Source organism: Physella acuta, unplaced genomic scaffold (assembly GCF_028476545.2).
Source record: "Physella acuta isolate Inbredline_101_S28 unplaced genomic scaffold, ASM2847654v3 ptg000076l, whole genome shotgun sequence".
NCBI classification, from domain to species: domain Eukaryota; kingdom Metazoa; phylum Mollusca; class Gastropoda; family Physidae; genus Physella; species Physella acuta.
In genome coordinates this window covers 1345835-1362384 of record NW_026731596.1, presented here as the reverse complement: position 1 = coordinate 1362384, position 16550 = coordinate 1345835, and the positions used below count along the sequence as shown (strand labels likewise).

At 37.3% G+C, this 16550-nt stretch overlaps 1 protein-coding gene across 2 annotated transcripts; it reads left to right on the top strand.

Moving 5' to 3' along the window:
• Positions 1-7790: 7790 nt before the first annotated feature.
• On the top strand, positions 7791-16550 carry LOC131953888 (galactocerebrosidase-like). Of its 2 annotated transcripts, XM_059317328.1 has the most exons (19): positions 7791-7806; positions 8928-9289; positions 9675-9743; positions 10035-10098; positions 10264-10352; positions 11058-11222; positions 11419-11457; positions 11651-11778; positions 12791-12908; positions 13016-13053; positions 13174-13298; positions 13617-13756; positions 13973-14062; positions 14558-14647; positions 14860-15001; positions 15126-15297; positions 15565-15731; positions 15853-15926; positions 16031-16550. In XM_059317328.1, exons 2-19 carry the CDS (start codon positions 9149-9151, stop codon positions 16256-16258), a joined length of 2079 nt encoding a protein of 692 aa, XP_059173311.1. In that variant the 5' UTR covers positions 7791-7806; positions 8928-9148; the 3' UTR covers positions 16259-16550. The 2 variants fall into 2 exon arrangements, with proteins under 2 accessions (XP_059173311.1, XP_059173303.1); XM_059317320.1 differs by lacking the exon at positions 7791-7806 and having other exon boundaries at positions 8838-9289.

The following is a 16550-nucleotide window of genomic DNA, read 5'->3' as shown; positions in this document are numbered from 1 at the left end:
AGGCTACATTGACACATGGTTAGACAGGCAACATTGACACATATTGTGAGACAGACAACATTGACACATATTGTGAGACAGACAACATTGACACATATTGTGAGACAGACAACATTGACACATATTGTGAAACAGGCAACATTGACACATATTGTGAGACAGGCAACATTGACACATATTGTGAGACAGGCAACATTGACACATATTGTGAAACAGGCAACATTGACACATATTGTGAGACAGGCAACATTGACACATATTGTGAGACAGACAACATTGACACATATTGTAAGACAGGCAACATCGACACATATTGTGAGACAAGCAACATTGATACATATTGTGAAACAGGCAACATTGACACATATTGTGAAACAGGTAACATTGACACATATTGTGAGACAGGCAACATTGACACATATTGTGAGACAGGCAACATTGACACATATTGTGAGACAGGCAACATTGACACATATTGTGAAACAGGCTACATTGACACATGGTTAGACAGGCAACATTGACACATATTGTGAGACAGGCAACATTGACACATATTGTGAGACAGGCAACATTGACACATATTGTGAGACAGGCAACATTGACACATATTGTGAAACAGGCAACATTGACACATATTGTGAGACAGGCAACATTGACACATATTGTAAGACAGGCAACATCGACACATATTGTGAGACAGGCTACATTGACACATGGTTAGACAGGCAACATTGACACATATTGTGAGACAGACAACATCGACACATATTGTGAGACAGGCAACATTGACACATATTGTGAGACAGACAACATTGACACATATTGTGAGACACGTAACATTGACACATATTGTGAGACACGTAACATTGACACATATTGTGAGACAGGCAACATTGACACATATTGTGAGACAGGCAACATTGACACATATTGTGAGACACGTAACATTGACACATATTGTGAGACAGGAAACATTGACACATATTGTGAGACAGGCAACATTGACACATATTGTGAAACAGGCAACATTGACACATATTGTGAAACAGTTTTATGGATGATGTGGGGATAAATATTTTTCTAGGAAACTGATGTAAGAAGTGACGCCATCATTTCAGTCATACAATAGACGCCATCATTTGAGTCATAGAATAGACGGCATCATTTCTTTAATAAAATAGACACCATTATGTAAATCATACAGTAGACGCAATCCGCTCAGTCATACAATAGATGTCATCACCCCGTTCTTAAAATAGACGCCATCATCTCAGTCCCACATTAGACATCATTATTTCAGTCATACAATAGACGCCATCATTTGAGTCATACAATAGACGCCATCACTTCAGTCATAAAAATGACCTTGGATGATTTAGATGTTCGGGCTATTTATGTCATAAATTATTTATTAGAATGTTCTTACGTCATGCAAACGATACCAAAATCGGTTTATGTCTCCGATAAATTGTGTCTATGTTAAATGCACTACAATTAAACCGATGTCAAAGTTTAAACAAAGAAAACGTGTGTATCATTTAAAATAAAAATCACTGGTCGCTAAAGAGCGAAGTTTTGTCCTTCATCGCCAGTGCATTGTTTATTCATAGAAGCAATTTTATTATTTTATACTTGTTTTGTGTTTCAGTTTAATCATATTCAAGGTAGATAAATAGAGAAATACAATTTCAAAATAATTCTTTATTAATTCCCCTAAGATTTCCTTTAATTCGCAGGTATTTTCACTGTAAAATACTATTTTTAAAATGTTACACATGTTTTTAGATATACCGATCTTTTAATTATTTTCTATGATTTAAATTTCTTTTATTATAAAGGTGGAGTGATAAAATGCTAACCCGATAGTTTCGAGTTCAACGCTGTTTTCAAGAGAGTGGAACGTCCCTGATTCCACCCAGGGGCGGAACTACAGTGCCGCCGGACCCCGCAATGCGGGGGGGGGGGGGCACGCCGTTTAGGGGGCCCACAGCCGCCCAAAATCATTTTATATAGTTAAAATTATTTTCTTGCATTTTTTACCTGATGGTTGTTTTGAAAAAAGAATACTGTAGCTGCGGTTGGAGTATCTTTATTCTATAGACACCATTTCACGCTCTATTGTTTATTCTTTTTCCTACAATCAAACACACGCTGTTTTCGGCAAAATTCTTTTGAAAAAACATCAATTGCGCGAGAGGCCGCTAGATATTAAGACGGCTTTTTGAGACCATCCCAAAGTTGGTACTGATGGATAAAAGCACATCGGTGCTTTGTTGTCCCTTTTAAGTTCTTTTCTCAGACTTCCCCTCCCGCTCTTAGCCTTACAAGAAGCGAATAGATAGCGCTTCAACAACTAAGCTGGCTCGTATCGGTGGTAGTGTAGACGAACTAACGCTCCAACAACTAATATCCAACAAATAAAGTGCCGACATTGTTTACGTTTACTAACCACAGTTCTAGAAAACAAGGCAAACGTCTCAAATAAATACACGAATGATAGCGTGTTAAATTTATATATATATATATATATATATATATATATATATATATATATATATATATATATATATATATATATATATATATATATATATATATATGTATATGTATATATGTATATATCTATATATATATATATATATGTATATATATATATATATATATATATATATTATATATATATATATATATATATATATATATATATATATATACATGTGTATATATATATATATATATATATATATATATATATATATATATATATATATTAATATATATATATATATATATATATATATATATTTATATATATATATATATATATGTATGTATGTGTATATATATATATATGTATGTATGTGTCTATATAAATAAATATATATATATATATATATATATATATATATATATATGTATATATATGTATATATATGTATATATATGTATATATATGTATATATATATATATATATATATATATATATATATATATATATATATATATATATATATATATATATATATATATATATATATATATATATATATATATATATATATATATATATATATATATATATATATATATATATATATATATATATATATATATATATATATATATATATATATATATATATATATATATATATATATATATATATATATATTAGTTTCGTCACTGGCACCTTGATAGTGATTTTGTAAATAACAAACAGATAACAGATCTAATACAGTAGTGATGTTATATAGTAGCTAAGACATGCTGTTTAAAAAAAATATACACATTAGCTGTAGTGTGAAAGATAGGCAAATGCTCAAACCACTTCCATAAATTATTTCCCTTTTTCAAATAGTCAAATAGGTTTGCTCAAAAGCTCTTTTTAGAAGATTTGTAATAATCAAATTAAACAGCAATTACTGGTCCTTATTATTATTTTTTTAAAAATAAGTACTAAAGAATGGTATAATATAAAAATGAAACGTAGTTAAAATTAATAATATAAATAAAAAAACATAAAAATAAACATAACACGAGATACCATTACTTATACAAAGCTTCATGATTGATATACTTTTGACCGACTTAATGATTAGAAGTATTAAACATAAATGAAATCAAAGATTTTCAAAATAGACCAATGCACTCATACACATAACATGTTGTTGTGATTAGATTTAATTGAATTTTTTTTCAAAACCCGATCAGGCCAGAAAGGAGTATCCTATGTTCGTATTGTGTTTATATATGTACGAGCCGACCCGCTGCGTATCATACGCCGCTATTTAGTTGTTTTTTTCTACTTTTCAATAATTTATAATTTGTGAATTCGACAGTACCAATGCTGCCATTGAAAATATTTGCTTAAAAACACTACCCCCCCCCCCCCACGTGAAAGCAGCCTCCTCTTAGTTACCTCCTCTAAGTTTAAAATCGTTTCAAACTTAATTATCTGCCCCTAATAGCCGTCACCAAACCCGTCTCTGTGATTGTAAAATGTAAACAGAGTGAACACCGCTCACCAGATCATGTGGGGGTGGGGTGGGGGTGGTAGTGATAGTGATAGAGAGGAAGAGAGGGGACTGCAAAGGCGCGCTTGCAGCTTGTTTTCTAACTGATCCCAGAAGAGAATTATATATATACGAGCCGGCCCGCGGCATAACATACGCCGCTATTTAGTTGTTGTTTTTTCTACTTTTCAGTAATTCAAAATTTGTGAATTCGACAGTACCAACGCTGCCACTGAAAATATTTCTTTAAAACACTATAAGTAGCTCGTTAAGGACCATAACCCCCCCCCCCCCCTACGTTTAAAATCGTTGGCTCTGCTTGTAAACATTTAGAGTGAACACAGCTCACTAAAACCATGTAGGGGTGGGGAGGTAGGGAGAGCGTTTGCAGCTTGTTTTCTAACGGCTCGAAGAAGAGAATTATATATATATATATATATATATATATATATATATATATATATATATATATATATATATATATATATATATATATATATATATATATATATATATATATATATATATATATATATATATATATATATATATATATGGGGGGGCCCAAAAATTTTTTTTGCGGGGTGGCCCATTTTTTCTAGTTCCGCCACTGATTCCACCCGCCAACCACCCCCACCCCCATCCTCCCCCACCCGTATAGTCGCCAGTGTTTCTTCCAGACTTTTTTGTCCGGGGGGACACTTGAAATTTTCGGGGGTGGGGGGTGAGGGGGGGGAGCGGTAGACTTTCAGCGGGGGGGGGGGGGAGCGGACACTGTTAAAAGTATATATTTTCAATATAAATTATATAAATTTTATTTCGTTCGGGGGGGGCGGGGGGGGCGATAGAGATTCCTGGAAGAAACTCTGGACGCCTGGGAAAGCGTGTTGTTCGGCGGTGATTCTAATTACATTGCCAATGCTATAATTTTTAATCAACTATCCAGCACTATTATTATTGACGCGTCGTCATGTTCATAAGGTGCGCTAGACTGTGAGCACTATGCGTTTATTTTTGCATTAAGTCGTGTTACGTAATGAGTGTTTTCTTATGTGTTTGTGATTTCTAAGCTAATAAATAAATGTGCATGTAAAATCTACGGAACTCCAAGAAGGAATTATTGTTGTAATAATATAATTAGCAAAATGTGAATGCTGGGAAACTGTCTAAAGAGTTCCAGGTCAACACAGGTGCAGAGGCGTAGCGAGGGGGAGGGGGGCGGGGGGGGGGACATATGTCCGACCAAAATGGGTTGGAAAAGCAAATTGAAAGGTTGAGGGGGGTGGAAATTGAAAGTTTGAGAGGGGTGCAAATCGAAAGTTTTGTCCCCGGGCGCTGGGAAGGGTCGCTACGCCTCTGCACAGGTGTGAGACAAGGATGTCTGCTGTCGCCCCTCCTCTTCTTGGTGGTTCTCGATTGGGTGACACGCACAGCCTATGCCAGTTCTGGAAAAGGTATTCAGTGGACACTCACGGGGAAACTAGAAGATCTGGAGTTTGCAGATGATCTTGCCTTACTCTCGCACAGGCTACAAGACATGCAAGAAAAAGTTGATGCATTAGGAGCCATCTCTCAGCGCTTAGGTCTCAAGATGAACAAAGAAAAGACAGAAGTGATGAGAATTAACAATAACCAGGAGGCCCCATTGACAATAGACGGGAGACAGGTAAATGAGGTGGAAGAGTTTGTCTACCTTGGCATCAAGATCAGCAAAACGGGAGGCACAGAGGAGGACATACGCGCTAGAGTTAATAAAGCCCGCTGCGCTTTCACAGTCCTGCGACCCATATGTAAAAGTTCGGCCATCTCCATTACCACAAAAATTAGGATATTTAACTCAATTGTCAAGGCAGTTCTGCTGTATGGAGCAGAGACATGGAGAGTCTCCAAAGCAAGCACAGCAAAGATACAGACCTTCATGAATAGATGCCTTAGACAGATATTGAAACTGAGATGGCAGGGCAAAGTGCCGAACATAGAACTATGGAGGAAAGCTAGGCAGGAGCCTATGGGTGTGCAAATAAGAAGGAGGAAGTGGCGCTGGGTGGGTCACACACTGGAAAAGGCTCACCCAATTGTTACACGCCAAGCGCTTGAGTGGAACCCCCAGGGAAAGCGGAAAAGAGGGCGCCCAAGACAGACCTGGAGGCGGAGTCTTCTTGAAGAACTGAAGCCAACAGGGATGTCTTGGGAGATGACAAAATTAATAGCCGGGGATCGGAAGAAATGGAAGGAAATGGTGGAGGCCCTATGTTCCATAAGGAGCAAAGAGGACCAAGTAAAGTCAAAATGTGAATGCTAATTCTGCGGACCTCCACGAGGGAATTATTGTTGCAATAATATAATTAGCCAAATGTGAATGCAGAAAGTTGTAAAACATTTTAAACATTTGTTTTTAACATATTTATCTTCATTTATTTGTATATCATTCTATATGCCTACTTGGAACTGCTTGGGGCATTAGCGATAAAAAAAATCGTTAGAAGCCCCGAGGGGGGGGGGGAGGGTTTCAGTGACGAACTTCAAACTTGATACTATTAAACCTGAAGAGAAAGGTTAAACTGTGTGAACGTTTTCATTGAGGTTACATGGTCAATTGTGATACTAGAAAACAAAATATACTCTTCCAGGCATCTCTTCGGGGGGGGGGGGGGGGGATGGAAAGATTTCCCCGCCCGAATGAAATAGAATTTATACAGAGAATATATACTTTAACAGTGTCCGCTACCCCGAAAATTTCAGTTTCACTGAATATACTGCAGTACACCGAGTTAACCGGCCTTTCAAATGGTCTTTAGGGGTCGGCGTGGTCGAGTCGGTAAAGCTCATGGTTGCTAAACCGAAAAGTCTCGAGTTCGCTCTCGTTAGCTGGGGACAGCCACTCTTCTAGGAGAGACAACTCCAAAATCTAACAACTGCTGCTTTGTAGTTTGTTCTTGGTTGGACAAAGGCTATGGAAGCAAATCCAAAAAGAAAAGCAGGCTGAAATCGGAGTCAATGGCCTCAATGGCGCATAACCAGTTGACACGTAATCCTTAATTGTGATGGAAGCATGGTCGAGTCGGCAAAGCTCATGGTTGATAAATTCGAAAAAAAGTCTCGAGTTCAAACCCTCTGGCAGATAAGGCTTGATCCCTCCCAACACTAAAAATTAAGAACGAAGAAGAAGAAGAGAAGAAATGGTCTTTAAAGACATTCTGTAACTAGTTACCCGGCCTGTCAAATGGCCTTTATAGACATTCTGTACCTAGTTACCTGGCCTGTCAAATGGCCTTTATAGACATTCTGTACCTAGTTACCCGGCCTGTCAAATGGCCTTTATAGACATTCTGTAACTAGTTACCCGGCCTGTCAAATGGCCTTTATAGACATTCTGTAACTAGTTACCCGGCCTGTCAAATGGCCTTTATAGACATTCTGTACCTAGTTACCCGGCCTGTCAAATGGCCTTGATAAAAACACTTTTCGAGTTGAATATCTCGCGTTTAGCACCGTGACCTTCAAATATGGTTATTCGATGAAAAACTAGTTTATCGTGACCTAGATTTAAAATCAGGCAATAACCTTCACCCCGAGGCCACACTGATAAATTGACAAGACCACTTGACACTTAGTCGCTCACGTCCTTTCTAAATTTACCAAATTATGACCTCGTTTTGAATTGAGTCATTTTTTTTGTCAGCATAGGCCTACATAAGGACTACAGTTATAAGTTATCAAAGCTCAGTGTATGAATACATAACCACATGACTTTGTGTTGCTGTGGATCTATTTTCTTACTCACTTTTCAAGGTAAGGATTATACACAAACCGCCCCCCCTCCCCCTGTGATTAGCATACGTCTTGTTTACATGTTGATGTATTTATAGTTGACTCCCCCACAACATACACACCCCCAGGGGGCAGTTCCTGCGGTGACCAGTGGTCAGCAGCCATGTGACACACCTCCCAAAGGTCACGCTCGGGGAGATTTCATCTTGTGACGTGACGTCAGCAAGTAAGGGTCAACACTACCAGCTGATCTGTTTATTACCACATGTGATTGGTGGAGGCGAATTGCGACTTTTTGTGTGTGAACTTTTCAGTAATTTACCTCCCCCCCCCCTTTTTTTTTTTCACACTGAACCCAATTAATAGTTAAATCAAACCTATATTCTCCCCTCACCCCCTCCCCCACTACACATGCACCCATGTTGAAACCCAACTAGTAGGCCTAATAGGTCGATATTTCTGCAACAGTTTTGGCCTCATTGGTTTCCAATTTTGGTGTTGCGCCCAACACAAATGAAAGCGATTTGAATATTTTAATTGTTCTAAACTTTTAAAAGAACCCTACCCCCCTACCAATAACAAGTACAACTGTTGTTGCTCATGTAAGTCGTGCCCCAACACGACATTGTAAGATGACTCACAGCGTACTGCTGTTTGAAATGTTTTTAATTGTTTCTAAATTGTCGAGGACAAATTGCCACGAATTGCTATGGCGGCTAAGTGTTCTACAAAACAGCTCACCCTGATCAACTACATAAAAACATGTATAACTCGCAACACTATGATATAACGTAGCTTTTTCCTGCGACTTTTGTACGTGCGACTTTTGTTACTAAAAAAATCGCAGTGTTGTAGTGAGGTGTGCTAATAATAATATGAACCCCTTTCTCTCAAATTTTAAAACCTGCATGAGACAAAATATCAGACGATATTGATGGTGGTACGAAGTCACGTGATTCAGTGAGGAGAAAATAGGTCATCGACACAGTGAACTAGAAGTTTTTAATGAAAGTTACGGGGAGGGCGGGTGGGGAGGTGTTCGTGTGGACGGTGACATCTAATCACAGGAATTTGTGGGAAGAAAATTTTCTTGTTGTCGCTGGCCAGGTATATCTACTCACGTGGGTGTGTTTATCAATCAGGTGATGTTTAGGTAAACACGGAAACAGGTCAACATTGGTAGAAGCGGGTCACATCCCGTAGGCAGGCTATAAAAACCTGAGGTGACACCCAGTAATGCAGAACTGTAGTGTTGCTTGAGCCTTGTTTAGTTGATCGTCTGCTAGATCTAAGTGTAAACCAGTGACCGTTGGACGCCTGCTAAGTGTGACCTTGTGTAGAAGTCTGCTGTAGTGACAGCGGTATGATGGCGTGTGGTATTCATCGTCTGCTGTGTGTGTTGGTGTCGGCGCATCTTGCTTTGAGCGACAACGTTCTGAACATTGACCCTACCGGTCAACTGGGACGTATCTTTGAGGGAATTGGTGGCATCAGTGGTGGAGGGGTAAGATCCCCTTTTTTAAAACTTTTGCTCTTCTTGATGCACTGTCGTCTGCAGATTTTATCTGGGGACTTCTAGAAATGTGCAGCACTTGTGTGCTACAAGTCTGCTAGGTTGAGGTTTCTGGAAGATTCCATTCAAGATATGCTGACACAGCACACGACCTTTTTCAAATGCATGTCAGCTTCTTCAGTTTTATAACTTTAAATCAATCTTTGATCGAACTTTTATGTTGAAAGTCAAGTTTTATATTTTAAATAGTCTTTTATCAAGCTTTATTTTGAACGTCCTGTTTTATAAATTTTAAATCAACCTTTGATCAAACTTGATGTTGAACGTCCAATCTTATAACTTTAAATCAATCTTTGATCGCACTTTAAATTTGCAGGCAACTTCCAAGCTGCTGGTCAACTACCCACCTGATCTACAGAGTCAAATTTTGGATTACCTTTTCAAGGTGAGTTCGTATCATAAGCATTAGATTGGTGTCTGTAACTTGGAATAGGTTGTAAAATAAAAAAAAATATTGAACCCATTCAAGTGGAATGGGATCATCGCTCAGTTTAGGATTGTTAGATCTATAAACAATACACTTCCATTTGTGAAATCTTTCAATGATTATATTTTGAAAAACGTAAGAGCCTGTTCTACTTTCTCAGTGACACGCTTGTGTAGTATTTGAATTCTATTAATAGAACCATTAATTAAAAATGTAAGTTGTATAAACCTGTATACTGAATCCATCTAGCCAAACTTTGGGGCATCTCTTCATATCTTGAAAGTTGAAATTGGAGGAGACATTCAAAGCACAGGTTTGTTTAACCTTTTTCCACTTGTTCAAATATTAGTTGAGTCCTAGTTGCTTAAAGTTACAAGAATTTTTCCATTCCAATTTTTTTGGTTAAATTCGAGCACATCTATGTTATATAAAAAATGTACATTTTTTCCCCGTTTGTACCATGCCCCCCCCCCTCCAGATGGATCCGAACCTTCCCACATGCACTACAGCTGGGATGAGAACTACCAAAGAGGCTACGAGTGGTGGCTGATGACTGAAGCTAAGAAGGTAACATTGACTTTAGATGCTCAGTTTACTAGCACCATCAGTGTACAAACATTGGCTTTAGATGCTCAGTTTACTAGCTCCATCAGTGTACTGACACATAGTTAATCCTCAACAAACACCATCAGTGTACTGACACATAGTTAATCCTCAACATACACCATCACAGTGAACTAACACATAGTTAATCACCTACAAACACCATCACAGTGTACTAACACATAGTTAATCCTCAACAAACATCATCAGTGTACTAACACATAGTTAATCCCCTACAAACATCATCAGTGTACTAACACATAGTTAATCCTCTACAAACCCCATCACAGTGTACTAACACATAGTTAATCCCCTACAAACATCATCAGTGTACTAACACATAGTTAATCCTCTACAAACCCCATCACAGTGTACTAACACATAGTTAATCCCCTACAAACATCATCAGTGTACTAACACATAGTTAATCCTCTACAAACCCCATCACAGTGTACTAACACATAGTTAATCCCCTACAAACATCATCAGTGTACTAACACATAGTTAATCCTCTACAAACCCCATCACATTGTACTAACACATAGTTAATCCTCAACAAACACCATCACAGTGTACTAACACATAGTTAATCCTCAACAAACACCATCACCGTATACTAACACATAGTTAATCCTTAAAACGCCCTAACTTCTAGTTTTTTCTCTCCAGAGAAACCCTGACATCAAACTGTACGCCCTACCCTGGGGTTTCCCCGGCTGGATAGGGGAGGGCAGCCAGAACCCCTACGTGAACCCCAACAAGACGTCAGATTACATCGTCAGGTGGATCAATGCAGCCAAAGTCTACTACAATCTAACTATTGATTATGTTGGGGTAAGCTTGGCATACAATCAGTTTAATTAAGCTAATAATTAGGTATGTAATTAAAATGCAAATTAGTTTGTCCATTATTGGACAGATTTAGTAACTAGGTTTCTCAATGGTTTAATGTATTAAGTTCTTGTGAATTTAAATTTGTTTCCTGTTTATCACTGAAAGTGTTTTAAAAGTTCAAAATTTTGGTTTTCAGATCTGGAATGAAAGGGGTTACAGCAAGGACTACATTAAAGTAAGTTGGTTCTACACTCTAGACTAATCTTGGTGTATCATGCTGGCTTGTCTTGGTGTATCATAGTTTGTTGTACACTCTAGATTTGTCCCGTTTTAGATGTATGATAGTTTGTTCTGCACATTGGTTGAGATGTATTTTAGTTTGTTCTGTAGTACTATCAAACCTAGTTAACATGGACTTCTTCTCTTAGACTCTGAGAAAGACTCTGGACACATGGGGCTTCAACAAGTGTTTGATCATCGCATCTGACAACGGCTGGGACATTGTCCACGACATGAAGAGTGACAAGGAGCTGGATGCTGCTGTACATGCTGTTGGGTGAGTCGGGTCTCTTGTCAGCTCATACTCATGTCAAATGTGATGAATGCTACCCATACCATACATTGTCAGCTCATACACATGTCAAATGTGATGAATGCTACCCATACCAAACATTGTCAGCTCATACCAATGTCAAATGTGATGAATGCTACCCATACCAAACATTGTCAGCTCATACCAATGTCAAATGTGATGAATGCTACCCATACCATTGTCAGCTCATACACATGTCAAATGTGATGAATGCTACCCATACCAAACATTGTCAGCTCATGCACATGTCAAATGTGATGAATGCTACCCATACCATACATTGTCAGCTCATACCAATGTCAAATGTGATGAATGCTACCCATACCAAACATTGTCAGCTCATACCAATGTCAAATGTGATGAATGCTACCCATACCATTGTCAGCTCATACACATGTCAAATGTGATGAATGCTACCCATACCAAACATTGTCAGCTCATACACATGTCAAATGTGATGAATGCTACCCATACCATTGTCAGCTCATACACATGTCAAATGTGATGAATGCTACCCATACCATACATTGTCAGCTCATACCAATGTCAAATGTGATGAATGCTACCCATACCAAACATTGTCAGCTCATACCAATGTCAAATGTGATGAATGCTACCCATACCATTGTCAGCTCATACACATGTCAAATGTGATGAATGCTACCCATACCAAACATTGTCAGCTCATACACATGTCAAATGTGATGAATGCTACCCATACCATTGTCAGCTCATACACATGTCAAATGTGATGAATGCTACCCATACCATACATTGTCAGCTCATGCACATGTCAAATGTGATGAATGCTACCCATACCATACATTGTCAGCTCATACACATGTCAAATGTGATGAATGCTACCCATACCAAATATTGTCAGCTCATACAAATGTCAAATTTGATGTATACCAAACATACAACATTACATGTGCCAAGGCTAACAGCCTACATCTTGTAACTCCATCTTCCCCAGGTGCCACTACCCAGGTACGTGGGCCTCACAAGAAGCCTATGATTCTGGCAGGTTGCTGTGGGCGTCAGAAGATTACAGCACGTACAATGATGCTGTAGGTGCTGGGTGCTGGTCTAGGGTAGGTTGGCTTTTTTTTTTTGCTTTTCTTTATTAAAGATATTTTTTCAGATGCCTTTTTAGATTCATTTTGTAATTCATCATTTTTAACATTTCTTTATTCAACAGATATTGAATCAAAATTATGTCAATGGCTTAATGACCTCGTAAGTTTTAATCACTGGTCTTCCTTACTGCTAAATATGTAAAAATATCAACTATCATGATCTGCCCCCCCCCCCCCCACTTCCTCCCCAAGACTGACCAGTCATGTTTTGTTTCTCTAGCACCATAGCCTGGGACCTGATAGCCAGCTACTATGAGGGTCTGCCCTACTTTAGAGATGGCCTGATGTCCGCCTACCAGCCCTGGTCAGGAAAGTACACAGTGGAACTCCCCATCTGGGCGACAGGTATGTCAGAGTTCATCCAAGATGGCAGATGTGTTTGTAGATACATTTGACCTCAATTTCATCAATGTTAGAAATTAAAATAAATGGTGAAAGTTTTTTTTTAACAACTAATTAGCCAAATAAATTTAGGCTAATTGGTTATGGTAAATATTTTGATTGAAGCATGATAAACAAGTAGTTACTTCCCTTTTCTAGTGTTTTCAGTTTAAACCTCAAATGTTGAAGTGTACTTTCAGCAGTTTACAACTCTTATCTCTAAATCTAAATTAAAGTAGCAATTATATTATAACTACCATTTTTCATTTATTTTTAAATTAGCTCACACAACCCAATTTGTCAACATTGGATGGAAATATCTGGGCCACAAAAATGGAGTTGGCCATTTGCCTCATGGTGGATCCTATGTCAGTCTAATGAGTCCAGACCAAAATGATCTGACAATTATCTTTGAGACCATTGTAAGTTTGACTTGCATTATGCTGGAGTTATCTGGCAATTCATTCTTTGTGAATTAAGTGAATGTACTTTTTATCAAGAGTTTTGTTTACATTTTAGCTGGTAAAAACATATATTTTAAAATGTAAAGTTATTTTACTTTAGTTGCTTTCTTAAATTAATGTTGTACCATAGATTTTATATTACCTAGTCACATGACCACATCTATTTTTACCTAGTCACATGACCACTCCTACTGCATCAGACCTGGCCTACCCTGGTATTCTGTTGATCCCCAAGATGTCACCATCACCCTCAAGGGTCAATTTGTAAGTTGTACTTTTTTTTTAAAGTTTTTACATAGCACTTGCATAATGAAATGAACAAATATTGACCTACTGTTTTGGGAGTATAGAACATAATTTTTTCTTAAATTGTTCCTTTAAGTAACCAGTGGCCAGCTTATTTTTAAGTGTTTGACTTAGTGCAGATTTCCAGCTTCACACCAGTTTACATGGTTAATTTGGTCATCTGGTTAACATCATCTTCATGAAACCTTTTATGAGACCACACCAAATACCCTCCGGGTATCTGTTAGGAGACTCCCCTAAGCTGGGTTCACATTACTGGTAGTATTTGTGACACCCCCTAAGCTCTTAGCCATTTGCTTGAATATATTTGTCAGTGTGTGCATCACCTCAAGCATTTCCTGAACATTTTACAATGTTTTAAACTGAAATCTTTCTGGCCAATCTTTATTGTACAATATTGTTGCAGATATGTTGTAAGTCTCTACATCCACATATAAATTATTAATTTTCCAGGCAAACATCACCCAGATGAATGTGTGGTTCAGTCGCTATGACTTCTCCAAACAAAACCACAGCATGTTCAACAAACTGGAACCTCTGAAGGTACAGAAGTTTTAAAAAGTATTGTCCTATGGCATGATCCAGATAACAATTGTGATTTGTAGTAGAATTTAATTAATTAATAAGAAATGCTAAGTGCTTATTAATTAATTCTTTAATTAGTTTGAATGATTAAGCAATTAGTATATTTAACGCATACAATCAAAATGAATATGCATTAATTCTATAAACTAAGTAAAACTTTTTGTTTCTAGTTTGTTAATGGCTCCGCCAAGCTGCATCTGGACCCAGACGTCATGTTTACACTGACCACCATGAACACTGGTGTCAAGGGAGCTTACCCTGATTCACCACCTGCCAAGCCATTCCCAGTTCCTTATTCTGACGATTTTGAAAGTATAACATTTTCTTTTCCTTGTGCATAAGTTTTAACATGACAAACTTCAGTGTGAAATCACTATTGTTTAAACTTTGAAATGTCCATGAAGTGTTGACAAAACTGGACATTTTGTCTACGCAGGCTACTCCCTGTACCAGGAGCCATATGACCTTGCCCCACAAAGTGGATCCTTTGAAGTTCTGTCTGAAGGCAACAACAAGTTCATCCGACAAATGGTGACCCAATACCCGGTCTTGTGGTGTAATGTGGATCAGATTAAAAGACCCAACGCTTTGATTGGAAATGTGTCTTGGTAATTTGAAATTTGATTAATGATTTGGTAACTTTAAATTCAACTATTTATTATTATAATTATTATATTTATTTATTATAATAAACCTGCCCCATGGACCATAAGGTTTGAAGGTTACTTTTAAATTTGTAATTTTGTATAATTAAAAAATGTATTTTTGTGTAGAATTAAAATATTAATACAATTATTCAAATATTATTTTAATTTACCTGGACAAATTCTTTCGCCCATTGTCTTGTCTTTGAGTGTTAATTTGTTATTAACCAGGACGGACTACTTGGTGGAGGTAGACTACAGGATCCCAGCTGTGAATGGTACAACAGGTGCCATGGTGGCCACCAGGATCGACACAGGTGGATGTGACATGGGAGACGGACATGGCCTCTTCTTTATCGTCAGACAAGACGGGTCTTTCATTTTGTCAACTGACATCAGTAAGTGCCAGATTTTTTCATTTTTCCAATAGCAGCAGTCAACCTTCTTGGGCAGTTATTTGCAAGCTATTTAAAATTGTTTAGTTTAATGTCAATTTTTGTATTCTCTTCCTTGAAACAGAAACCCATAACGTGATTTATCGTGGAAATGTAACGGTTCAACCTGGATGGCATAAACTCTCCATTTTTGTTCAGGTAAGTTTTAACTGTTAGGAGCAATACTAGTAGGCCGATGTTCATGTTATGTTACTAATATTTGTAAGTATTCTTACATTTAATTTTGTTTACATTATTTCTAGGGCCACATAGTGCTGGGGGCATTTGACCAAAAAGGTTTGTTCAATACAACATACAGTGGTAATCCTAACCACGGCTTTGCTGGCATTGGAACTGACAGCTACGGTTTGGCTGACTTCGACAATTTCTACATTGGTACAAAGGAAGAAGGCATTGCCAAAATGAGAGAATATTTCAAAATACATAAGCCTAGGCCTTTATTGTTTGTCAAAACATTTCAGATGAACTAAATATTTTGTACACATTGATATTGCTCAGAGTATTATATTCTAACCTTTTTTCTTTCAATTTTCATTCAAATTTTAATATAATGTAGTTGAATATGAATATTTTTTACTGCTGGTATATGACTGCCACATGCACAACTTTTTCTGATTGCCAGCTCTGTTTAAATTTCTGTCTCATTTTGTCATGTCACTTGTCATTGTCACCTGTCATTGTTCTAGTCACAGCAGTTGGTTATTGTCAAAATATTTTTAGATCTTTCTAAAATTGTTCAAGTTAAATAAATATAAATGTTTA